We start from the raw sequence: 27,286 nt of genomic DNA, 5'->3' as shown, positions 1-27,286 counted from the left end.
TGGTTTAAATCAGGGATCTCAAATTCATATGTTATGTGGGCCAGACCAGTGAAAGTCCCTTTTCTGTCAGTGTGAAGTTTAACTCAACATTTAATCCCAGAGATTTCTTAATATAAGAAAAAGAAGTGCACTTTCAACAGTTCAACGTCTCAGTTTGACTTTTTTCCCCCTTCTTTCTCTTTTTAATGAACCTATCTGGTCCAGCAGTTGTAACAAGCAGTCTTTCTACATGAAGGACAGAAATTTCTATAGTAGATAGTGAAAAATCAGAACTTTTTATATCATTTAGTTGTTTATTTATTAATTAATTAGTTTGGTGTAATATGAATGGCCAAGGGGAGATCTTTATCAGTAGGAAAAGCTGTAAAACTTATGAAAATACAATTAAAAGTGAGGAACTTAAACCCTTTTCCACATTTTGGAATTTTCCAAGCTGTCCAGAGAGCTGGATTAGAGTCTTTGGCAGACTGAATCCAGTCCCCGGGCCTTATCTTTGACATCCTTGGTTTAAATGGTTTAAATTTAAAATAAAAAAAGTGTTTTTCCTCTTTCTGTCCACACTTGCAGCAGTTACAAGGATAAATAAACAGACGTTCCCTGCAATAATATAAATGAACTATATAATGTTTATTAAAATATATAAAAGACAAAATACATATATGCATAATTATACCCATGATGAAATATGCATATAGAGTATAATAATTATACAGTAAAATGTGTTTACATATATATATATTTTTTATACATATACCAAGATATTTTTGCATTAAAACTGGCAGTGGTGATTTCATATCCCCCCTCCCCCCCAAAAAGGAAACCCCCTCGGTCCACAGCAGGCCTCCGAGAGGAAATAACCCTCTGAAAAGCTTGAGAGCAGCAGCACCTTTACACCTGAGATCCATGTTTTGGAAAGGTCTCGCACAGAACAATACAACAATTCTGACAAATAGCTTCCATGAAGTATAATCAACAGCTTCAGGAAAGGAGGGCTGTTACATCAAAAGTCATCCTCTTTTATACTGGTACCTTCCCGGCAGAAAATCTACAAATAACACTCACAGTGTGGCACACGATATCATCCTTGTGGTGCAGCATTATCTGTCACCAAGCCACATGCTCCCCTGGTACATCGAATCTCGGGATTTAACTGTTTAGCTTTCAGGAAGGAAATTAAAAGATCCTGGGCAGAAGAGTGAGACCCTCCCATGGGATGACATTTAGTCCTTGTGACTGGTGTGGTTGGCTGTGGTTGGTCCTGTACAGTTTCAGCCACTGCACGCTGAAAGCGGTCATGTCTGGTGGTAATGGTGGTAGTGGTGATGGTGGTGGTGTTCGTGATGATGGTGGTGCTCATGGCGCTGGACCACAGGAACCACAAAGCCAGGGCTTCCAGGAGGGACAGACACCTGCTCTCTCTCCAGGCCTGGCAGTACAGAGGGCACTGGGGGTGGCTGCTGGGGGTGGGACTGACTTGGCAGAGGGGTTTTGGATGGGGATAGCGCCTCACGGCCTTTGGCCCTCAGGCGTTTACTGTGGCTGTATTGCAAAGGATGCTGGTGGTGGCCGGAGCTTTGGGCTTGGTGTGGCAAGTGGTAGACATCCTGACCTCCATGAGCTGCTGCGCTGCCGCTGTGGAGCACCGTCTGCAGAGGAGGGTGGTGGCCATGACATTTAGTGGCTTTACCACTTCCGCTTCCCCCATTGTTGCCTCCGCTACCCTTGGAGGTTCCTTTAGGGGACTTGACGAACTGTGCACCTTTGCTTCGAGACTCGGTAGGATTGTAGCTATCACTGATGACCTGTGAGCGGCGCTGGTGCGCAACTTGGACTTCTGGTTCCTGGGAGCGCGAGCGGCTCTGGGAGCTGCGAGCATGAGCCTCCTGTGGAGGAAAGACAGGGGTGGTTCCTGACAGACAGGGCGGAGACAGAAATTAGTGTAGAACAGCTAAATTAAAGCTCCTGTAAATAAAATTACAATTTTATTTCTCTTCCCTCAACTTGCAAACGAGAAGGCTGCACGAAAACAGAACAGAAAAGACATTTACCTTCAAATCTGGAGGTGTAGTTCTCTATACCAGCCAGGTCAAGGTAGTGATTCCTCCTCTCTGTGTTCTCATCCACACAGTAATGTTGACCCTCAGTGGCTGGTGGCTCATTACTCTGCCCTCTACTGTTGTAAATAAGCATGTGGGTGCGTTAAGAAATAAATAGCTAACTCTCAAGTCGAGTCAACACAGTGTACACAGGAAAGGTTTTAAAACAAGTGCTGACCTGATGTAGGACGATAGCCTCTTGTCGGCTGAACGACCCTCCTCTTGGTGACAGCGCTCTGATGAGGGAGAGATCAATAGTTCAGACAAGGGAAAACTATCTTTCCCATAGATTTGCCATATCTGTAAGCTGCTATGTATAAATCATAAGCCAGGCGCTGTAAGTTTTTGTATGGTTACACGTGAAACACTGGCCACATTTGTTGCTTCTGTTGCAGAAAATAATTCTAATAATGATAATCGTAATGATATAATTAAGAGTATTGTTACAACGATAATCTAAGTTATAATGCTGGTGCCATCTACCTGCCCCCGTTTCTCTTCTGTGGCTTCTGGGCTCTGGAGTGACAGTCAGTTTGACACGCAGAGTCTTGCTCTTGTTATGACAGGACTGATTCACAGAGGCATCCACCACATCATAGATGGTGTGCATCAAACTCGACATGTCCTACAGTGACAGATAAAACACTTTTAATACAGTTTCTAGTGCTGTCGTCTGACAGAATAACGTGTAAAAGGACAGACTATGAATAGTAAGAAGACACATGACACATGTAGAAGGCTCAGACAAGCACAACACAAAGGTAACATGATGCGAAGTAGCAGTGATCTCAACTCTGAATCTCAAAACACGTATAAGGTGCTTGGAATTTATAAAATATGAAACCAAAACAAAGTACCAGCACTCGCGGATGAACATGTTTATTGATATAAAATTAGTTGCCAATAAATGAATAAATATATTTAGAGGTATGCTCATCAGTAAGTGTCGCTATGTTGTCACATACCTCTTTAGTAACTTTTCCACTGTTGTCAAAGTCATAAAGAGTGAAGATCCACTCCTGGCGGTTGTCATCCTCCACAGAAACATCACACTCCAAATCCTGAGAATACAAACATTTAAATTTTTAGCAGTTGGTTGGCTTTAATCTCCATGTTTTTACCAATCCTAAGCACAGTAAGAGCACTGCATGCTCACTACTGCATGTCTGCAGTGTGCCAAAGAGAAAACACAGCAGCATTAATCACTGTGGTCAGTAAGTCCTTCAACTTTCTACAGATGAGTCAAAAATAAGTGTGGCCACCTTTTGGAGTTACCACTTTTTCTTAACCAACTTGAAGTCAGAAGTATCAGGTAACATGTTCATGAATGGAAAAATAAACATCTGGAGAATAGAGCCTGCAGCAGTGGAGATGGAGAGCTGACACAGTGTGAATGAGCACGTGCATTTACAAGAGATGAGACCTCAGGGAGAGACAAAGCTCTTTATGGTTTCATGAAATAACCTCGGCTCACGTAACCAGTGGTGATCACCAAAGGGCAAATCCAAGCAGTTCTTTAAAACATGCAGGTCTAAACATTACAATATATTTATTGGTCCCTAAATTCAATCAGGATATGGTCTGGAGTGGTGTAAACCTACAGACAGATCTTCTGCCCACATAGAGAAGGCATGCTGCGGCAGCTTGAGCAGAGGCTACCGATCATCCATTTACTGCCTGCAGTAGATGTTTAAATAGCTTTTGGATCTTAGCATATGGCTTTTTATTTCTAACCGGGGGGAAAAAAAGTGTCATATGAGGCAACACTGACTCAGTGTTATACGCACTCGTTTAAAATGGTGTCTGAAGCTGTACGTGGCTTAGGCTGGAACGCCACAGTCCTGCTCTCATTAAACCCAATGTCAGTCAAAGTTATCCCAGTTATGTCCGTACACTAACCCACTCCTGCGCACATACTTCGTGATAAACATCTGAACTGTTGTGTATTTGTAAACGTAATCACATTACGTGGTTGAAGTGTGGTAAGTACGGTGGTCTTGAGAGGTCAAGCGGACTGCAACTTAGGAAAACACCAGCAAATGCTGCAAAAGCACACAAAACACAACACGGGTTTTTCTGGGGACACAATAATGTGACGGGCCAGCTGGAGAAGTCACAGAAACCGAAATATTCAAAGGCTTGCAGAGGATTCATCGATGTTGTGTGGGAGAAAAAGATGCAAAGTATTATGTGTTTTAATCACATGATTCATATAATACTATAGATACATGCTTGCTGTTAGCCTTTACTGTTAGCTTGGCGCTTCTCCTGCAGTTATGTCATGTTATTGTGTCCCCAGAAATAATTGTGCTTACATCCAGGCTGATACGCTTCTTCCCCGAAGCTTTGGTTGCGTCTCTAAGTGTCTCCCTCTCGCCTTCTTCTGAGTGCAGGTACTGCAGGTAGCTTTCACAGCCCTCAGCCTTCTCTGGAGGCAGAACCACTGTTAACACAAGAGGACACATTTCAGTTAGACACAAACACACTGATTTAATTTCATTTCAAACATCCTCTTTAATCGGAAACCCTCACAAGCCTTTATCCTTTTTGTCTGGCTACAAGGTGTCTAAGCACGACTGCTTTTTCATTCCAAGGAAAATAGTGTTTCTTTTATGCTATGCATTTGCCTTAACCTACGAAATGAAGCCAAAGATCTGCGCTCTAATTGATGGCTGTTAACTGTTCCAGATGTAATTAAGGAAAGCTTTTAAGATCTGCACGTGATACAAGGCTTATTCTTACTAGTTTTATTACAGACGTTTATTTTGTAGTGGTGCTGTGCTTAGTCCACGTAGCTTGGTATGCTTTAATCAAAGCCATTAAAACCCAGCTCACTGCACGTTTTGCAAAAAATCACATCCAAAGAAATCTTGTGGAAAACTTGTAGTTTGACCACAAGCCAAATCAATTGAAGCACATCCTTCTCCACTTACCCTCTAGGGGACAGTGTTGATCTGTGAACTGTCCTTCCTTCAGCTCACCATTTGGAAACTCCTGTGACAAGGAAACAAATTAGAAGAGAGAGAGAGGGAGAGGAGGAGGACGAAGAGGAGGAGGGAGAGAGAGATGTAAGTGAATCTACAGTTCAGACCACAGACACAGAGAAACAAACAGTTCCAGCTAAAGCATTTCCTACTCAGATGAACGGGAGAGGGCTGGAGGCTCCAGCGCAGCCAAACACTTTGAACATCTGCACGCTTATTGTGTTTCACTGTCTGGGACACAGCAGGCCCAGCCACAGCCAAGCTTTCAAGATTCCTTCAAGCCCTTCAAACAGATCCCTCACATCCATCAAAAAAAGACAAAAAACCTCACCATGATGCACTTCATCATCTGAGCTCTCTCTCAGCCAACCTGTTTATTCTCATCCTGCTTGACGCGACACCCACCGTGAAGCATTTGATGGCAGCTCTGAGTCTGTCGTATTTCTCACTTGCGACTCGGCTCAGAGACGTTTGGTTTATGTAAAACAAACTTCACAGTTATTTTGAATGGAGAATAATTACCAGATGGAAATTTCCGTGCAGATAGGATGGGACTGATTAAATGCACAACTCTATAGCCATAAAACAAAAGCAGGGGAAAGGAGGGGGTGAAAAATATCCTGCATTAAACAGAACCACAATGCATTCATAAGCATCCTATATATGTTCAGGCACACTGAGGCAAAGGCAGCAGGGTCTCCATGCACACACACACACACACACACACACACACACACACACACACACACACACACACACACAGCTAATCTTTAATTGCAATTGGATTGTGGAAACAATGAAAATTAAGTGCAGCACAGGCCCTAAACCACAAGTATTTAAACAACAAATGATTCATCTTATTTACGTCATTCTCAGTACTCTAAGCTGCTCCACACACACTTTGAAATAAAATCACACCAGATTGAATCAAGGAGGCCCACTGAAATGAGGCAAATAAAAAACAGATAGATGCTAGAAAACAAAAGAACTCCATGTACCTTCAGCTCAACTGAGGCTCAAGCGGGAGTCTGAACATCTGCATGCGTTTAGGTGAATGAGCCCCCCCACCCTTTCCTCTCCCTTCCCCTTCCCCTTTCTGAGAGTAATCACAGCACCAGGGCCTGTGGTTCTATTTAACAATCTCCAAGCCTATGATTATTCCTCACTTCAGAGCATGATACCTCCAGCCTGTAATCTGGTGCTGACCTTCACCGCTAAAGGGGGAGCCCATTGAGTCTCAGGGTCAAGGCTTGGATACCCCTTGCAAATTGGCCACAGGAGACACTGAGAAAAAACAGCAAAAAGAATAGGAGTCGAGCCTTGGGGTGGGGGAAGAAAGGGAGGCAGGAGGTGAGGAGAAAGAAAGAAAGAAAGAAAGAAAGAAAGAAAGAAAGAAAGAAAGAAAGAAAGAAAGAAAGAAAGAAAGAAAGAAAGAAAGAAAGAAAGAAAGAAAGAAAGAAAGAGGAAAGCGGGCGCAAAGGAGAAGAGAGGAGGAAGGTGAACAAGAGAGACAAAGATAAGAGAAGCGAGGAAGTAGTTTGGGAGATAGTGCCTATCTGTTGCTTACTCCAGTATCTGGGAGCTCTGGGGGAGGGACGGAGGTGGGTTTTTAGAGGCTCTGGAAGGCTTCTTTGAGAGGTGGAGACAACTGATACCAATCCCTGGGCACCAAACAAGAAGGGCTCTTTAATCATCAAAAGCGCACACTGGAAACAAAGCGTATATGTATCCATAGACAAAAAACAAAGCAGTTTCCATCTTTTGTGGTTTCTGCAGCCAAGTTGTTGTTTCCTCTCTGCACTGGATGCTTTTATCTCTCCTCTCTGTGCTCAGTCCCATAATGAAGGCCAGTATGTAAGGAAGAGGGAGTTCACACAGAGACACTGTTCTGCAGCTCAGGGGAAAATCAAAGACAACCACCGATTCCTCCCATCCTCATCCCCATGAGGGTGGGAAGCAAGGTATGAGCACCTCCAAATGATTCAGCCTTAAATCCAATGAAACTAAATTAATCAACCAGCTGGTCTTTAATTAAAAATCACATATTGGGACGCATCTCGCTGAGTGCAAAATGAGGGAACCAGCGGGGCTTGTGTTGAGCACATGGCTCCCCCGACTACCACCACCACCATGTTCATTACATCTATGGGGGGAGCTAATGAGAGAGCAGGCTGGGGCCGACCGCAGTCTGCAGTTTAACGTCCAAACACATGGCATCTCTATCCCCATCGCCCACAGTGTCGGGCTCGAATCTGCCCACCACATGTGTAATTAACTGCTTTCTGGCATCTAGCAGCTCTCATTCTTTCACTATCAGATCACAAACTGCTCTGCGGCCTGCGGAAATCTGTTAGCATTTTGGAGCAAAGTGTTCCTCATTTTTCTACCAGTGGTGTACACCTGAAATCCTTGAAGTGTGTCGCATTGGGTATGGAGGAAAAAAAATACTAAAAAAAGCCAAGGCTGCATGTGCAGAACAGGCACTTCAACAGGAATGACAGGGAAATGATAAGGTATCAGATCTCAGTTTTCTTTAAAAAATGCATTGGAAAAAAAGCAGCGACAGTGTTCCATGTAAACAGATTCTGTCTCCCAGACACCTTGACATAAGAGACAGAAAGAAAGGTGTGTGATGTTTGTTCCTGTTTAATGCAGCAGTTCTGCCAAGCTTCCCTAAAGCCTCAGCCTACTGCCAGACTTTTATGTGGGATAGGGTAACCAGGGGATGCTTTCATAGCTCCCTACCAGGTGACATCAGACATCCCCCAGCAGCCCCTCTCTCTCACTCCCTCTCTCTCTCTTGCAGCCTGCCTACCACCCATCCTCCCACTGGAAAACAGTGCACATCTTTGTTCTCACATCACTCCCTCTAACTCACCCCCTAAATATAAGTGCACACACTTCTTTTAGTCAATTCTTTAAACCATATGATGCACAACTGCTTTTGAAAACTGTGTCTTAAAAAACACGAGGCTAACATGATTTTTTTTTACTCAGTTCCTCTCTCCTCTGGGTATTCTACATGGAAACTCGATCTGATGTCTGCATGTGTATCCAAGTATAAACATATGGAAAAATACAAAACATGATACAGTCTGTTTCCTCGTGTATTTTTGAAGTTGTGTGGTTTTCTGAAATCCTCCAGATTGCTTTTTTTTTTTTTTTTTTAAATATGAAAATATAATTGGAATAAAAGTTCTCTATGACATTCACAGTTTGTGGAAACACAAAGTCACCTCGAACTGACACAGAAAGGCTTCATAGCCATCAGCCAGCCAACATTCCTGCTATTAATTGGAGATGACTGCTGGGTTCTCTGCTAATGAAAATGTGGACCGAGTAGAATCAACATAAAGACGGGAGCACCAGCTTGTAAACAAAGTGGATTTTCTTATGCATACCGGAGGATGAAACTAGAGGAGTGTGGGGCCATTGAGAAATAAAAGCCCTCCATTCCTGAAGAAACCAACCTGGCCTTGACTCAAAACCAGATGTGAGCGGTTTTACTGAAGAGAGGCAGAGTAAAAAGTGTGTGTGTGTGGGGGGGGGTGTTCCTACAATAACGGGAGTTAAAAGACAAAAGATCAGTTGCACAACTCCCTGCCTCGCAGGACAGTAAAAGAAAAATAAGTGTGTTACTTTTTTGATGGCTGGAACAAAAGGGTCATTTTCTTTTTTGTTTATCTGACCTCTGGTTTTAATCAAAGTCAGTGACATTATGCTGCTCACAGTCAACAGAAGCATTTTACCACAGTTAGCATTGTTTATACTAATTTCAGCCTGCACGATAATTATCTTCAGGACCGCAGTATTTTTGCGTGCTATCATAAACGAGCCAAAAACAACTGTTTGTTCTAAGTTTGAAATGAAAACACCATCTCATCAAGTTTCAGTTACCAGACGGCTAAAATTTGCCTTTGTCTACTAATTATCTATCAGCGTGCCCTGACACGTCTTTCTCTGGATGGAAATGAGATCAGAGCAGAATGCCATCCTGTCATCTGGACTAGCCCGGGCACAGATATGGCAGTTTCATGGTAGCGGGATGCTCTCCGAGGTCAAACAGGAGGCAGAACCTCTCCCTTGGCACAACATGAATCGCTGGGGCGAAGCCTCGTCTGTCCTACTATAACAACAGCTGTGGTGAGAGATGAGCATGCTTGCATGTCTATGTAACAGCAACATGTAAACCACTGAAAGTCACCCACTCCCCTTCAATCAGGATATACTATCTCTTAAACTCTCCCCTCCTCACCCCACCGCTGATCTTTCTCTCGCTTTGATTGTGACCTGGTGGATGGCATAAACAAAGATTAGCATCATTGGCTGGCCACCCTGCATCTGTCACCAGCGCTGTAATCAGCTTGCTTTCATTAAAGTGAGCTTTGATAGGAGACTGATGTAATGGAGTGCCCTTCTCTCAGCTGTCACACAGGCAGCTACTGTAGGGACTTGGAAACCATGTGCTTCATACCAGTGACTCGATCAGTCTTACAGATCTGGGTTAGGCGAATGTACTAAATAGTATTCATAGTAGATCACGACACTGTTCATGTAATTGATCAGAGAAAACATAATGTGGCGCACACATTCTCACTGCAACCTCAGAGCAGAACTCTGCATTACAACACCGACAGACTCTGCATTGCCATCTTCTTCTTTTAACAGCCACAAGTAATGCTGCTTCGTAGTTTTGTGAGTAAAGACTTAAATATTTTGTGTCTAAAGTCTGGGCCAAGGGTAAAGTCTTTACCCCCGTTTGGACTGTTAAATAATTAGGAGACTCATTCATTTAAACCAAGCAGAACATTAAGTTTGTACCATAATGCTTTCCCAAAGATTTAAGGAGTCTTCAGGAATAGTTCTACAGCTTCTTGAAGGACATTTAATCCTCATCATTGGATGTTGGCTGTCTTTTCTTCTGTCCTCAGTCAAAATGATCCCACACTGTTTCAGAAATGTTGAGGTGCAGGCTTTGGGGAGGCCAATCCATGACTGATAGTGTTATATTGTGTGTTTTTTATCCAGGTATGCTCTTACTGGACTGGCAACATATTTGACATAATCATCTTGAAAAATGAAGCTGTTTCCCAATCAAATGTTTTTTAGATGTTACTGTATGGTGAATCAAAATCTGATGATACTTTTATATATTCATAAGTTACACTTTAACACCACTCATCGAAATACAGTCAAAAACCATGCCAGAGCCTTCACCGTGTTTTACAGATGGCTGTAGACACTCACTGTTGTATGACTGACTGAACCACAAATTTTACATTTGGAGTCATCTCTCCATAACACCCATTGTTCTTGTGCGATTCGGCATATCTTAGCCTCTTCTCCCCGTTTCCCCTTCTTAAGGGGCTTCTTGACACCCACCCTTCTACTGAGACCATTTCTGATGAGGCTTCAGTGAGCAGTAGGTGGATAAACTGAAGGGCATCTCACAGGTCCCATGCCAGGTATTTTTTTTTTCAATTGTTAAATGACATGACTTTCAAACATTGTTAATCTGCTATAGTTAGCTTTTGGGTCTTATACTTGTTTGTCCTCTACCTTTCCAAGTTCCTAAAACATTTTGAAGACACGCTACACACCATGCAGAGGTATGCCAAGTTTTCAGCTAATAGTTCATGCAAATCACCTTATGTCTGTGTCTGCCTATCTTATGTCTTCCGAGCTTTTTTATTTTGGGCTTTTTTCTTTTGTAGATTAAATTAAGGAATTCAGAATAAATTTTATGTTTCTAGAACATGCTGCTAGTAGGCAAGTCCCTAAAAATTCAATTTAAAACTGGTTCTTTGCTAAGCCTATGTGTAGACGCAACACTGGTTCATCCCTTGAGTTAGGTGCCTTTTTCATAAAAACAAATTCATAAATATTTCTCTCAAAATACTCAGGTACAAGGACTAGACCAAAAAGAAGTAAAAACACAAAAACAAAAACAGACAATTTAAAGCCAGAAAAATTTTGAAAGATCTTCAGAAAGAATGCAGAACTATTGCTCAAGACAACTTTTAAAATGACAAGAAAGTCCAGTGCCTTAAAAGCAAAGTGGAAAGAAATAAGGGGTGGCTCAAGACTTTTGCACATTGCTGTAATTAAGACTTTTGTTGTTTGTTGAGGACAGATATTCAAACCAGCTTCGCCTACTGTGTTAAACATATGAAATCCAGGGCTGGAGCACTCTTCATGACCAATTAATCGTGCTTCTTGTTAAAAATTTTCCCTGACCTTAAGATGATCCAGTTCTCATATTAAAGTGGGGAGATTTTTAATAAAACAATCAAAAGAATCATTCATCTTTTACCTTGCAGCACCAGATATTAAGAACACACATAAACTAGACAGAGAACACACAGCAAGCAATATTTTGAGCATATACGCACAGCCTGACAAACAAGAAAACAAGAAGGAAGCGAGTTCACAAGGCACCGGCATATCAAAGTCAGCGTAGGACTCAAACAGGATGTTCCTGTGTTTCTGGCCTCCATGTGAAATTCTGTAAGCTCCTGCACAGGCCCCTGGCTCTTAAGCTCGGCCAATGGGGAGCTCGTCCAGGCCGATAAAGCTGAGAGGATTTGTTCCACATTCCACAGGCCCTTTAAAAAAACACAGAGGATCTCAGAATGCCAGGTTGTGGGTGAGGCAACTGGGACGCCAATACCATTATGGTCCAAAGGTAGCTACTCCATGCAAGTGTCCAGCTGAGCTTGAAACCAACTGCAATGATCTCATGTAGCCAGGGGTTTAGTACATCAGCAATTCAGACTGGTTGTCCGTCAGTTACAGTGAACAAGTGAGCATGTCTCCGTCTTGTCTGCTTCTAGTGGGCAATAAAAACACCTCAACACAATCACTCTCATCTGTAAGAGTGCTTTTTGTGTACTCTACACTGTGTCAGGTTTCCAGCTGTCTGTCTAGCAGTGAGATGTCAGTTGTAATAGCTCTCACCTGTGAGATAACCACCGACACACTGTTTTCGCTGCTCATTTTGCTAAGCTGCAAGAGATTTGAGTCATAGCATTGAAAACCAGACCCAGCAGTGCATAGGGGCGAGGCTCTGCGGCTGGAGGCTGGTGGAGCTACAGGCGTTACAATGCTCCTGTGGGTGACTGAGAAATGTAAACAAATCATGTTGGGTAAGGACAGCTGCACACCAGTGGGTAAGAGCAGCAACACTGCTTTACATGTAGCATGTCTCTCAACCTGTTTCGTCTGACGCACTCCCTCATCTGTATCAGTCAAGCTCAAGTGCATCTTCATCACCACCCGTCAGCTCTCAAAAATGATCTCATGGATTACAAAATAAGTGTTACGTGGATACTCTTATAGAATGTAGTGTTTATAGGTATTTGAACAATGTTTTTAATCCAACAGTTTTAATCACGTATTTTAACTATTTATTAATTAGTAATGCTCAGTGCTTTTACCGTTTAGACCATCGCCTTTTTATGTTTAACGTTTGACTGCTATTGCAACTGTTTTTCTGTTCATTCATCTCTACTTTTATTCAGCCGTGCATTTGTCTGTCAGCTATTTATCACTGATTATCTACAGATTGGTTACAGAGACTGTAATAGGAAGATGGCCATAGATGGGACTCCGGTAACATGTTGGTTTAGTCCACGAATTGCAAAAAACTGTTATGCAGGGAGAAAATTAGTTATACAAAACTAGCCTACATTGAATCAGCTCTGGGTTAGGTTGCTAGATCAGAAATTTGCTGGACACAGGAATGAAGACTTCTAACACTTACCATAATATGGTCCAGTATGGAATATATTATGGACCATGGTGTTCCATAGACTGCATGGTATGTACTTAGCACAGTATGTACTATGACAGAAACTGCAGCACAAATGTGATTAACTGAATTAAAAATGCTTCAAAAGGGACCAACACCACAAACACAGTCAAGAGGTCCAGTTTACTAAGTTGAATTAGGAGGGGAAGGTCTAGCAGACATATAGTAGCCTAACTGGTACCCGCTTGACACTCAAAGTCACTTAAAAGTGGGCAATAAAAAAACCTCGGGCACCTGTAGTTTTTGGCACTACACCATTCGAGTTCTGTGCAGATTTGCTGACTATTTTTCAGTCAATCTCAAATACAGCAGCCAGTGACAAAAGATGTTGTGGCTCTCCTGCTGTTATTATAAAAGCTTGTGGTGTGGTAGATGAGCCGTCTGCTGGTTTCCTGTATAGGTCTTCCAACCAAACAGAAGCTGGTTAAAGGTCAAAACCAAAAATTTCCAGTCCAGCAGTTACTTATTCCGATGTCTTTCAATGTAACTTACAAAGAAAAGTACAGATGGATATGAGTAACTACAAAAAGAAGAGCTTATGGAGTCGTGACCAGTCGATTCTTAACACATCATTTTGGAAGGCGTATTAGGCAAACAGAGACGAAGGTCTGTTGTAGTGTATTATCAGTGCATCAAAACTCCAGGGAGATTCCGGCTTGCAGGTAAGAGACAGACAGAATCCTGAGCAAAACGCAACAAATGAGGGAAGAAGAAGGCGGAGCCTCTAAAAACCCATCTGCTATAATCTAACCTAACTACTCTACAGACACGTTTGCCAAACCTCAGGTTCTAGGCGACACCACTTATTTGCATAATTGGTACTGTGCTCTTTACTGTGAGATATTTAAGGCTTGAGGCCCTCCTGTTCTCTGCAAAAACATCCTGGCTTTGCAGACTGTGGTACACTTTTTGACACTAAATACAGTATCTTAATCTGACATGCTGACAAAAGTAGCAGCAGCTTATTCATAGTGGATGCACCCCTTTTATCTCCTTTCTCTCTTTGCAGTTGTGTAACTCCCCCTGACTGTCCTGTACCGCTGTCTCCTCCAGCCAGCAGCGATTGCCAGTCTCAAAGACCACAAGAATTCTTGACACTGCAAGAACAGGCTTAAATCCAAGCTGTGAAGTTCCTCACAGGCCTGGAACTGGACAGGGGGTCATCCCAGGGTCAAAACCAAATGTTTTCCTGAGGATTCCTAAAAATACACTCCTGCTGGGCACAGGAAGCAGAGGAGACTCCATGATCTTGAGATGATGTGAAGGAAGCCCGGCTATGTGAAATGGACAATTGCCAGTAAGTCACTGGCTGTGATGCTATGGCACGTGAGACGCAACCTCTTTTGAAAAAGAAGTAGAAAGTTGCAAGCTGAAGAGGAACAGATGAGATACTGAAAAGAGAAAGTAGCACATGGGCTAATTACTGATGCACCAAAATCATGCAAAGCTCATTCATATTTCTGTTGAATTATTCTCAAAGAAAATAATTGGTCAAAAAAAGAAAAAAAAGGATATTAGGGTATGCATGTGATGAATTGCTCTTGAAATCATAGCTACAAGACAAGAATATTAAAGCCTCGTGGTGCAAACCATGAATTATAATTTTTACTTGCAACACATCACAGAAATATGCCAAGTGCAGATTCTTAGACCACCATCAGCGAGACTTAACATCTGCACGTCTTCTTTTTGGACTCAGGCTGCCATGTGTGCACTTTAGTGACCTGACAGACTAGCTGTGTTTCTGAAACACTGTTCCCCAGTGTGAAATTCTGAAACGTAATTCATCCATGGCGCAAGCAGAGATCAAAAAGCTATGGTGCAGAGGGCAGCTTAGCTCAGCTCCACCTCCATCTCCAGCTTAGCTTTTTTTGCTGCAGAGTGCACGAAAACTGGTGCTTTCATGGCCGTAATATTAGAAGGTCTACAGGGCCGCGGAGGAGCCTGCACTTAGCTTAGTGTTAGCTTCCTTGTGTATTCTTATCTTATCTCCGATATAAAGCTACAAGCCCGATGGAGTCTTGCTCTCTATCATGCAGCAAGTCCGAAGGCAGTCCACTTGAAGCACTAAGTGTGACACTTAAAAGTCTGATAAAAGTTCTTTAAAGGGGATTTATGCTTCAAAAAGCAGAAGGGTGCTGATGTGCAATAACACCTTAAAAGCTATGAGATAATGAGGCGCTACCAGGATAGAGCAGCTCTAAAAGCCTTGCAAGCATGTGACAGTGGGGGTAAAAGTTCAGGTGTTCTGATACACTGGCATTTTTTGAAATGATAGGATCAGTTGGGCCCCTATCAGCATGAAGAATTAAGTGCTGGTTATAAAGAAAGATCCTGCGGAGCAACTGCACGTGATATTTCTGATGTTTTCATGCATTTCCAAGTCTCCTGTTGAGATTCTTTTGCAACATAACTCACTATATTTGGGCTTTTTTGAGGAACACATTTTCTCATCACATTCTGCTACACTTGTAAGCTCTTCTGTAAAACTGTAAGACACAAAAGGCAATGAGCGGCAATATCGTGAAATGATATCAAGATTTAAGAAAGTGTGTTTTCTTTTAGATCTGCCTCCTTTGAGCAGATTGTGTCTCTGAAAAGCTCTCAGTGAGGAGGGGCAGGCGTCTCATGGAGAACTGCTGTTTATTTGAAATGAACCTTTAGGTAAACATGTTACATGGCACACAGGGCTCAGGTCAGCTTTTGAAGTGGACGGGCTCAGGAAAAAATGGGTGGGGGAAGAAAAGAAGGCTGCCTTCAGAGGAAATAAGAACAGAGGCCTCTTTCAGCAGCATTTCATCCTCTCCCACCTGTTCTGTCACATATAGGAGCACAAAAGGTGTGTGGGTATATAACCAATGCATATTGTGAGAACTGCTGAGCTCTCATTTCTTCTGAACACATGAGCAGAATCATCCTGCAGTTTTTTGTTTTCATGTTTTGTTTTGGGTTTTTTTCCCAAAATTAAATTACCACCAATGACAAAAATAACCACTTCCTTTAAATGGGGACTCACTGAGGGTTTTGATGACGGGAGCAGGTTTGGGTAACAAAAGCACGTTTGCAGCCATCCCCCATCGGAGAGGAATGCGTTGTGCAAAAGGAGGGCCAGGCCTGTGCTGTCTGCAGAGCCTGGATCCAAGCTTTGAAGCTGCTAGTGTGTTTCAACAGCTAACCACTTTCAGATGGGGCTGTGGCATTTTATGAGCTGAGTAATAGCGATACCTACACATGTGCAGGGTTGGGGTCCCAAAGAGGGGAAGGCTCAGCTCAGAGAGAGAGGAAGACTCCTCGGGGGTCTGGGTTAGGCTGTGTTTGAAAAAAAAAAGAATAAGGATTTGGTAATTCCTATGTACAAATTGAAGACAGGAAGGTGGATAGTTATCTGTTAATCAGTGAGAACAGTTCTGCTATAAATTCCACCTTCTTCAAGTTACCTTGAAATTTGAATGAACGTGAAACAAAATCGTGGTACTACCCAACGTAGCATGTGTAACACTGAGCATGATGCATTACTACAGTGCTTGATCTATGCATAAAGAATAAGCTCACCAGCATACTCTTGGTCTTTTTTGGTTTTTTTGGATGGTTACAGGAAGCCAGGGTATGTGGCGTGTGTGGTGTTTCACTCTGAAGCCTCAAACCCAGCAGGGTGTCAGGTTCATGAATGCGGTGCAAGGATGAAGTTTCGACACATTAAGCTGCGACCCTGAAGGATGTTTATACAAGAGCAACACAGAAATTGAAGGTAACAAGAGACAAAAGGAGGCGTACACTGCATCGCATCATGAAAGGTGTTAATCAGCCCAAAACTATTCAGCTATACTTTGTATAAATGCCCCCCCCCCCCTTTTTATGCATTGATATTCCCACAACTCTGTATCTTGTGATGCCCATTTTAGTTCCCTCTATGATTATCTAACATAGAAGTCATCTCTACATTTGATATGTATGTATTAGGACAATTTTCGACTGGCTGAATTTAATACATAACACACTTCTTTCCTAAAGAGTAATCTCCTGTCTTCTTTAAGCAAACAACCAAAACCTCAGACTTCCTTTGTGTCTTAAAACCTCAAACAAAACTAAATGTTGAAGAGTAGCAGATCTGGAGTGTCCTTTGTTAAGTTAAACACATATTCAGGAGCTTCTCACATCCTCCCCAAACGTATCTTGTGCACTATATTTAGCTAAATATGTAATTATAACAATGCAATCAATTAACAATGACAGAATACAATAACACTATGGGCAACCATAACTTAAAAAATATAATATTCCCCTGGTTGCTTTAAGGCTTGCGAAATGAAGTCCACTTGGAAAAGAACAGGGGTTTATGTGGAAACATACCTTACACACTAAAATGTAATAACCTTTGAGTCTCCCGGTGTTTTACTTGGCTTGGAGAGCACTAGATCAAACACACACTTGGATCCAGAAGCCTTTGCCAAAAATGTCAGCGCTAAGCACTGGATTCCAGCTTCAGGTATTTTCTTTCCCCTGGCAGGGATCGGGGGTAAAGACACCCACCAGCATTAACCCTCACCAGGGCTGCCCCAAACAGACACCAGCACACTACCCATGATGTAGTGGAGGCGAGGTCTCCCTGCTGTCATCGGTGACCATGCATTTCTAGCTCATTGAGTGTGAAGGAAAAACCTGTGCTTCTTTCAGAAAGGTGAGATATTACTGTAATCCATTTGTGTAAATCTCTCATTAATATAATGAAGAGAAAGCACTGATGGTGTGGCTGAGATTTCACTAACCACAACAGTGCTTCTGTCCAAAAGTGTGAAGATAAACAGTCCAATAATGAAGAAAACGAAATGATTGTAACTTCTTTTGTCTTATTTTTGATGCCATCAAATATAACCAGTGGGTAAAGCTGTGTGTGAAGCCTGCTTACAACTATTTATTATGTACTTATGGAAGCTGATTTAGGTATTTTGATTACACTATTTGAAAGGTTTGCTCTTACTCATTCAGTATGACTGTTTCTTAGCAACAAGAGTGGAAAAAAGAACATATACAATAGCTGAATAGCTTAATTATCACAACATGGTGACTTACCAGACAAACATGAGTATTTCATGTGAATATTATTTAATTATTTATGTTGAACTAGATTCAAGTTGTTAGGTTAAGAAAAATCGCGAATATTTGTGGATGGCTTTTTTTTTTTTTGCCTTTTTCCGGTCTTCTTCACGCCCAACTGATCGCAGATCCTTGTGCCTGATTCTGCTGGAGGTATCTTCCTGTTAAAAGGGAGTTTTTTCTTCCCACTGTTGTCAAGTGCTTGTACACAAGGGGTCATCTAATTGTTGGGGTTTTCTCTGTATTATTGTTAGGTCTCTACCTTACAAAATGAAGCACCTTTAGCCGACTGTTTTTTGACAGTCTTAGACAGCTTAACACATAGTGAGAGGCTTCTATTCTATGTTCACATTAGTGTAACAACAACTTAAGTGAGGTTATATTCACTTCACCTGCCTCTCCTCAGCAGACAGGGGAAGTTTGTTTTGCCAGCACACAGACAAAGCAGAGTGGAAAAGACTTGACTCAGCTTGGTTTTCTGGATTGACTGTTAGATGGCAGTACCCAGTACCAGGTACCTTTTTAGTAGCTACTTGTCCAGGGTTCCAACTGAGCCGAGTCGAGCTGAATATGCAACATCAACAGACTGCACGCCACTGTGTGACTCACTGGATGAGTCATAAGAGTGACTCCTTCACAAGAATCAAACCTGTCATTTTTGAAACCCGACGACGAGGGAAACGGCTGCACACAAACCAGCACTGTGGTCCAGCAACAAGGTGCAGACATTTAGCATTGGTTTAGCAGCATGTATGCTTGATATCGTCCATTGTTGTGTCGTGCTTGTGTCGCATAAAAAGTATGTCAAGGGACTTTTGGGCTGTGTGTGTGTGCGATAATGACCTCACCCACATTGAAGTGGTACTCAGTTCTAATGGAAACCGAATAGAGCTGAGTTGAATAGCTGTTTGTGGAAAAGAGGCAAAAGGAAACCTGAGTAAACTCCTGTAATTAGCACAGTTGACCTAAGCAGTAGACCCAGCCATCCATCCATGCTCAACACGGATGATGCTATTTGTATGTTTTAACTTCACTCTTCTCCACAGCCGGCTGAGGGTCTAACAACAGTACAAGCAAGAGTAACCCACAGACCGGTCGTACCACATGTCTTTGACACTGCCCCCATCTGACAGCAGACGCTCTCTGCGGGCAGAAAGGCAGACTATAGCTGCTCACAGATTTCCAAACCACAACCACCACCAAACCACGATTTTCCCCATCATACAGTGTTGTGGTGTGGGAGGTCACAGCAGGGTCTATAGGATGATTTTGTTGTCTTGCAGGGGATTTATAATTCCATGTTAAATGTACTCTGTAGGTACGTCGTAACCTTTGATTCCTCCTATGCGTTTCCAGCTACTTCTGGAGAGACTCGCTAAAGAAGCCATACACAAAGAAGTGGTTAGGCTCTATCCATGAACTTGCTGCAGCAATGCAATAAAACAGGCATTGCGCTATATTGCCAGTGATGGATGAATGACTGTACCTTGCAAGGAGCAAAACAAATCCTGCTTTTCCTTGCGACTTTACTACTGGAAAGCAGTCAACTTGGAGTGATGTCACCCGACTTCCAAAGTAAAGGGAACGCAGCATAAGTGCTGGCAACATCGGACGCTTGGTGTGGCTACCTCGTAGGCTCTACACAGATTCACCATAGAAGTATAACTCAGGTGTTAAACCCTAATGTTGTAATCTACACCATAACCTTGCGTGCACTTCCCTCGAAATTTATCCACATGTCACACTGACAGCCTGCACAGGTGTAAATACTGGTAATGACATTGGCCACTTGCATAGTCTATATATATTCAACAGAGAAGTATACATGAAGCAGCAGGGAGGGATTCAGGCTACTTTTTTTTTTTTCTGTTTTAAGACTTTACGTTAAGCAGGCTGAATGCTGAATATAAATTTATTGTTCGAACAAGATTGGTCATGGATGTGCAGTAGATAAAGAGCTTGAATTCTAATAATGCAGAACCTGTATTAATACATAGTTAAATGTGGCTTGGAGACTTAAGTGTTTTGAATGGTCAGCAAGACTAGAAAAGCTCTTTATAAATGTTAGTCATGTCCATAGAGAGACGAGAGTTTGATTTATCGTCGCAATAAAATCTACACAAATATTCCTTCAAGATTAAGGAGTTTTTTGTGACTCCAAATCTGTTTAGTAAAATGCGTTTTTAAAACAACCGACAGGAAGGATCTATAGGGGCCCATAGCTCATTTTTAGTCCCAGTATCCCCTAATAAGATTAATTTGGCTCTGGTTTGTGCTGACAGCGTGTAAATCAGTATGTAGCGTGTGTTTCTTTTTTCTTTTGATGGCAATAAAGAGTTATTTTCATGAGCATTGGCCACAAGAGAATTACAGTAAAAGAGAGCAAACAAGTACTTCAGACAAGTATCGTCAGAATAATAAACATTCAATTTGCTAACAGTGTTGTAATGTCTTTCTCCATTAGACTCAGGCCACGCATGCCACTCTGTAGCCTTTTATTCACTCACAAATATACAGACACACAGGCAAAGCCACGTGGGGGTGCACACCTATGCGCTCAGATATGAAAGAAAGTCTAAAACAAGCACGTCGCACTTGTGAGAAGGGTCAGAGCCAAGCAGGTGATGATGTTTACACTGACAGAGGAGTGAATGTTCTGAGCAAATGGCAATCAGTGTAGGAAAAACCAAGAGAGTAGCTTGATTTACACGTTGAACACTTTTACAAGTTAATGTGGGAAGCAAGCTAAGATAAGATCAATGGTCCACTTCTGTCTCCCTAAAGAAAGCAGTGAAGAAGGCAGATGAGGCTCTCAATTACCCCCCTTCCCCCACTACCTTTAAAACAATCAAATATCTCCCTTAAGAAAAAACAACACCCGTAAACTCTATTCCTCCTCCTTGTACTCTTTTCCTCTTCCCTCCCTGCCCCCCTTCCCACCACAGCCCCTCTCCCTGCTCCAGGATTTTTGCTGTACAAACCAGGAACAGATGTCTGCTGAGGCCGTGCTGAAAGACCCCGCTGTTCTGGATGCCAGCCACATGCTTTTCATTCAGAGATGAAGGCTCACAGCTCGCCTTCTTGTGAAGCCAATTTTTTTTAAAAGAAAAAGAAAAAGAAAGAAAAAAAAAAGACGGGGTGGAAAAAACACAAACTAACTGCCTTCAAGTCTCTTCAAAAGCACAAATACAAGCACACCTTTTTTGTCTCCTCTCCACCATGTATTGTTCCCTGCTTGTGCCTCATTCTAGGATGTTTTCCTCTTCATTCGTGGACTTAGATGACGGAAAAGCAAAAGATAAAAAAGTCATGAGATGCTGCTGACAAAAATATTTCTTGAAAGAAGTCGAGGACTTCAGGAGCTGCACACACAAATGTATCCAGTATACTCACAGCCGAAGCAAAAGTGATCGCCCTTTTAAAAACTTGCCCCCGTGTGCTGAAAAATAAAGTGTTATTTAGTGTCATAGTCTTAAGATTACACAGATATCCCGGCCTCGGATCCAAATCAAATACTGCTAACTCAAAATTAACGTGGCGACTAGAAGATATACCCAAATGCCCAGCGGCAAAACTGCCCAAAGAAAACATCCATTTTGAGCAGGATCACCAAATGAGTATGTTATATAAGGGGAAAGTCTTATTCACGAATTCCGAATTGAATGTTAAAAAAACATTAGCTTACAATTAGTTTAGTGAGCTGCTTGGGAACTACGCTCTTAAACCTAATTTATTGTTGAGGGGTGAGCTCTATGTAACTCTTTGTAAGTCAAAATAAATTTGTGTCTTGCAGCTTTTGGCACATCGTTACATCCAGCTAATTCCTGACTCTTTTTCTTTTTTTTAACTTCAAGTGTGATATTATTAACCTTTCAAAGTGGCATAATAAAGCTCTTTGTTGTGGAGTTTAAGATGTTGACACACTCCTTCTTTGGAGGCCGCAGATATGGGAAGTTTTGAGACAAAAGGTGGTGCTGAAAAGCTGAATTAGCCTGTCAATATTTGGGCATTCAAACATGAGTGTTTGAAGCTCCAACGTGAAGCACAGTGTGTGTGTGAGAGAGAAACTGTGGATGTGTTGGTGTTCCTGGAAGCTTCACAGAGCTTGGAGGTAGCTTACATATTTAACAAGCGCAGATTAGGGTAATTTATTATGTAGTGGGGTGGGTAACTTTTCCACTAGGTTGATCTCACATGTAATGATTAAACATCACACGAGGTGCTTCAAAAGAGAAAACTCATCGTGAACACCTGCACAGAAGTGTCAGTATCTTGACTGTAGGATGAGCAAAGTCATTGCGCTGAATCGCTCTCTCTTTGTCCCCTAATGCCGCACTTCAAGGAGACTATAGGATTACACTGAAGAAACGGTACAGCTGCAATCATGAATCATGGTTTGCAGTGATATCAATATTTAAACAGGTCTTTAAATTTAAATTGATTTGATTTGATTTGATTGATTTAAATCCTTTGATCCTTTATCTCTTCCTGGAGCACAGCGATGCATTCGCACTTTGCCGGAGTTAAAAAAAAAAATAAAAAAAATAAAATCCTGCTTTATTGAAGAAATTCAGACTTACACAGACTGACGATGGGAACATGCATGTTATGGGGTTTTTGGTTTGTTTGTTTTTTTCTTTCTGGTAGCACACTATCCCCCAGCCCATCCCCCAGGACGGGGAAAAGGGGAGGTGGGATAGAGGAGTGAGGGTTCGGAGCCTTCGCTGATATCAGAGCCCTTTTATAACTCCCAGTTCTGTGCTTTGAAGTCGCAGCCAGACAACTCAGGAATTCTACTCCCCCGTTTGACAATGAGGAGGGGGATGGTCAGAGCTCTGCCGTGTGTTTAGCCAATCTCCTCCTATATGAAATCATAAGGAATTTTGAACTGTCTCTGCAGCTCATCAGCCAGTACCGTGTGACGAAACCTCTATCTGGCATGAGGGTCATGTGCAAAAACACTGAGCTGAGGGGAAAAAAACGGGTCTGCAATGAATCTAAAAAAAAACTCCCAACAACTTCTAAACACATTAAATCATTATTGCTGTTTTTCTGTTTGCTCGGACCTGTTTAATCCAAACTCCAGACATCTAAGAAGCCATAATCCAATAATTACAACTGGAAATGTGACAGAGTAATCCGATCCCAGCGAAGAATTAATTAGCAGAATGTGGGATCAAACAGGGAAATGGTGTGAGCGTCTGATAGCAGAGATAAATTTTATCGTTGAGGAAGCTCTGTCTTGTAGGTGGGGAAATTATAAAGCATTAAAAGGGTCTCCAGGGACATTTCATATCTTTACAGGAAAGTTGGTTTAGGCCCATTTTTTAGCAGCATGAATGGAGCTTCCACTTAATATGAGCAGGCAGTTGCATGCTCTATCTGGAATACAATACTGAGGTGAAACTCAATATATGATCTAGTATAATTTTCATACCTGACTGTGGTTTATTTAGTAGTTTATATTCTGTATTCTGCAGTTCACTTTTTTTTTTAGATTTATAAGCATACATGTTTATTTAGTTTTACAATTACATCTACAACATACAGAAAAATATAAACTATCCAGTACTAATAAGTAACAAAAAATTCTACTATGCAAATTGATTCTTTTAGTCACTTTCTGACATAAAATAACCACTACCAGATTACATTTTACCACAAAGACCCATCGAGACCATTATATGCAATGACTGTGCTTGAATCTATCCACCTTCTCAGTCCACATGGAGGTAGTTTCAAAGAAAGCATGAAAAGCAAAGGGTTTGCTAGTTACATGCTAATAGCCATCCAGTTTTGTGGTGTGATTGAGCCACTAATACAACCAGCTAATAGCACAAATAAATCAGGGGTATGACTTTGATAGAAGTGAGGGAGGGAGCCACCTACTAATAAGTGCCAAGCTTATGCCTTTGGTGGTTTTCCTTCAGGGGAGTGGGAACTCAGCCTCCTCTGAAGCCGAGTAAAGTTCTCTTTAATTTGCCTTGAGTGGGTGGTTTATAGCCCTGATATAATCCATAACTCTTCCACTATTACAGCCACCTACCTCACAGATTGTCTGTGCCGCTGTGTGAACTTCTTGCAGTTTCTGTCTGAGAGCCTGAGACTCATAGTACCCCTCAAAAAGGTACGCTAATTGAAGTGATGTAATGTTATGCCACAGAGGGCTGCTCACTGGGAGCCGCGCTAGAATAGGAGGCACTGAAGAAAAAGACACAACCCGAGTCACAATGCCAGCAGCCACAAGAGCAAACTTTATATCCCTCAGTCTGAGAAATGACTGACTACCTTTCCAACCAGCCTGTGTGTGTGTGTGTGTGTGTGTGTGTGTGTGTGTGTGTGTGTGTGTGTGTGTGTGTGTGTGTGTGTGTGTTTGGGTCTGAGTTGCTTTGCCAAGCCGCTTCACTCATGGCTGTCATAACCCATCCAGCAATGTTGGCAAGGGAATAACCGCTGCAGTGTTGTGCCAGAGCCAGACATGACAGAAAGAACAACAACCTACAACTCTGCGAAGACATCAGCATGTCTTCACACATGCCTGTGAATACAGTTTGCCTCCACTTAAGTCAAGAAGTTCTTAGATCAGCTTTCAGGGGAAAAAGAAATGTAACAGCTCTGAAGTGCCTCACAGACTCATCCCATCAGCAAATTCAAGCACACACAAAAACACCTGGCATGCTTTCGCCCCTCCACAATAATGCATTTTGTGTAAACTGTCAAACATATATAATGTGCACGCAATCCACATCCTAAAATTTGAATCAATAGAAGATCAGCTTAGTTTTGAAGAAAGTAAGAAAATAATTAATAAGTGTAGTATTACCTGCATGTTCTTCAGCTTTTGATCCGCCGCGCTGTACCTCTCACATTCCTCCATCCCTCTCCGGAGGAAGGCGTTCACCACAAAACTGTCTCCTGAGACGCGGAGAATACACAGCGATTAGCAGGTACAAATCTCAGGCTAGTCCTGCGGTTTATTAGACCGTTACCATTTACAAACCATTACGCAAAAATGATGTGCGTTTATCCTCACCTTCAGGGTTCTCTCTGCGCTTGCACGCTACGGATCACGACGCACGAGGATGTAAAAGAGACACTAGTTAGTTTTTTTTAGGCTACAATATTCAAATTGTGTCATTTCGCTTTATTTTTTATTTATTTATTTATATATGTATTTTGCTGTCTTACCGTGTTTTGACTGAAGTTTGCCCATTCTTTAAATCCCTCTTCCCTGGATCAGTAAATGTACTCCGAAATCCGCCACTTCTTACTCTACATGATCACATTGTTTTTAGTTTAGAAAGAAGAAAAGTCCAACTTCATCCAAAGGTGCGCACATATATCGCGCTATCATTGAAGCGTCGCTTGTCAGCGATGAGATGATCTGATAAAAATCGCTAAAATGATCTGTAAGCGGCTCAGGGTGCGCTCGCAGTCTGGCTTCCAGCTTTACTCCCGTTCAACTGATGTGAAACTGCTTGAACGCAACAGAAACGGCAGAGCGGGGCGTCAAGCTTGCAGAAGAAGAGAGGGACACTTCTGGTGCAGGCTTTTACAAAATAAAACACACCATTGGTGCAAGTTGAACTCGGTTTGAAATAGATTTGATCTACCATGTATACACGTATGCGTGATAAGGTTTTTAAAATGGAAATGTTGCCTACTCTGATATTAGATAGGCTGGTGGTATTTCTTTTAATTGATTGGTGTTAGTTTATTGTTTTTTGTTGCTATAACTGGTTATCATTTATAATGATTATTATTTACAAGAGTTGAGTATTCTTATTTCTTATAGGCATAATAAAATGAAATTATCTCCAATACCCACCACCATTATCCTGGTCAAGTCACCCGGAACCCGCTCCCTAATTCAGACAAAACAGCTCTACAGATCACACCAAATCTCAGTGTGTGTCCAAACGTTTTGTTTTTGTTTTTTAATTTAAGACAGTATGCTATGATGTTTTTATTGGAAATGCTATTTATTCCACCACTGAATACAAAAAACTTGTGAGTTATTTCAAAATGTCATCTTGATAATGGAAAGTTTAAAGTTGCTTTCGAAGAAACACGTTCCATACACTTTGTATTTTGTATAATTTCTCCTTTCGATAGTTTTTCATTTTTCCTATGTTCTCTTAGTACAGCTGTAACACACCTTTACCTCTACTTTGAAAAGTCAATTCCTTTTCCGGTTGCAGGTTATGTCTCTCTTGACTGTTAAACAATTATTGGCAGTTCATGAGCAGTTGAAAGCTGAACCATGTCCTCTGTTGGTGTCATCTTCCTTTTGACTCCATTCATGTTTTATCCCTAATTCATTTCTTGTAGGTTCATATTTATGGCAAATACTTTTCATTATTCTGTCATTTGTAGTTCTGTTTACACCAGAGGTCAGTTAATAACTGAATAAAAAAAGTGAATTATCTCCAAATAGCCTTGTGGTTATAAAACCTTGAAGAAAATTGTTGTAGCACAATTATTGCTGGACTATTTTACTACTTGCAGATGCTCTGGATTAGTGTCGTGAATGATTGAGGATCAATGTTAGGTGGCATATATAGTTTGTTTGGTTTGTGGGAATACGGATAGGCTTCCTATTGTCGTTTCCAGTATTTGTTTTTCATATATGCACAGTAGATGCCAAAGATAACTATTGTTTATTGAAGACAGCCAGGAAGAACATGTTGTACTTCAGCCCAGCAGACTTCAAAAGCTCCTCAGCACTTTTATAGTTTGTTTCCTTTGGCACAGTGTTAAAAGAGCCCAATCGCAGGACACATTCCACGCGCTATATAAATATTAATTTACTACAGCAATGTCTCGCTCAGTGTGAAGCTAATGTTTCTGTTTTGTAAATGTTCCTCGGTCGTGCAAATCCTTTAAGAAATCAAGAAAGGTGTTACTTTGATCTTTTGCGTGGAAACCTAGACACAAACTGTTGTGATACACTCTGCTGTCTCCTCCACGTGCTGCTGTCACATCACAGTCTTGCACTTAAACCTTGTTGTTGGAGAACTGCGTGGATGAGCATGTATTCTCAGAGCCACTGAAACATGTTATTCTTTCTGAGGGTGGTACTGTATGATAGCGTCCCACTTTTACTGCCATACCTTTAATGTGCAGCAGTATAGCTCTTTCTATCAGTGTGACTGCTATATGACTCCTCAAAGACGCAGAAATCTTAGATCACTGTCTGCGGTTGACAGGACGAGTCGACATTTGCATAGCTCATTGATGGCAGCTTCCTTTGATCCTACTTGCTGCGCCTAATTATCACAATTTCTTCATGCAGCCCGGCT

At 41.8% G+C, this 27,286-nt stretch overlaps 1 protein-coding gene across 2 annotated transcripts; it reads right to left on the bottom strand.

The window, feature by feature from the left end:
* Positions 1-610: 610 nt before the first annotated feature.
* nkd2b (NKD inhibitor of WNT signaling pathway 2b) lies at positions 611-25,438 on the bottom strand. Of its 2 annotated transcripts, none has more exons than XM_085292299.1 (10): positions 25,173-25,438; positions 25,018-25,044; positions 24,808-24,899; positions 5,030-5,090; positions 4,412-4,539; positions 3,062-3,157; positions 2,580-2,721; positions 2,275-2,332; positions 2,049-2,173; positions 611-1,909 (listed from the first exon to the last, which is right to left on the bottom strand). In XM_085292299.1, exons 1-10 carry the CDS (start codon positions 25,195-25,197, stop codon positions 1,293-1,295), a joined length of 1,371 nt encoding a protein of 456 aa, XP_085148425.1. In that variant the 5' UTR covers positions 25,198-25,438; the 3' UTR covers positions 611-1,292. The 2 variants fall into 2 exon arrangements, with proteins under 2 accessions (XP_085148425.1, XP_085148426.1); XM_085292300.1 differs by having other exon boundaries at positions 2,049-2,170.
* Positions 25,439-27,286: the final 1,848 nt, after the last annotated feature.

This window comes from Mchenga conophoros, linkage group LG11 (genome assembly GCF_057382185.1).
Source record: "Mchenga conophoros isolate Kocher_MC1m ecotype Shallow Benthic linkage group LG11, M_conophoros_male_GT1.1, whole genome shotgun sequence".
Lineage (NCBI taxonomy): Eukaryota > Metazoa > Chordata > Actinopteri > Cichliformes > Cichlidae > Mchenga > Mchenga conophoros.
The sequence above is the reverse complement of the archived record's forward strand: the minus strand, read 5'-3'. Positions and strand labels throughout refer to the sequence as shown.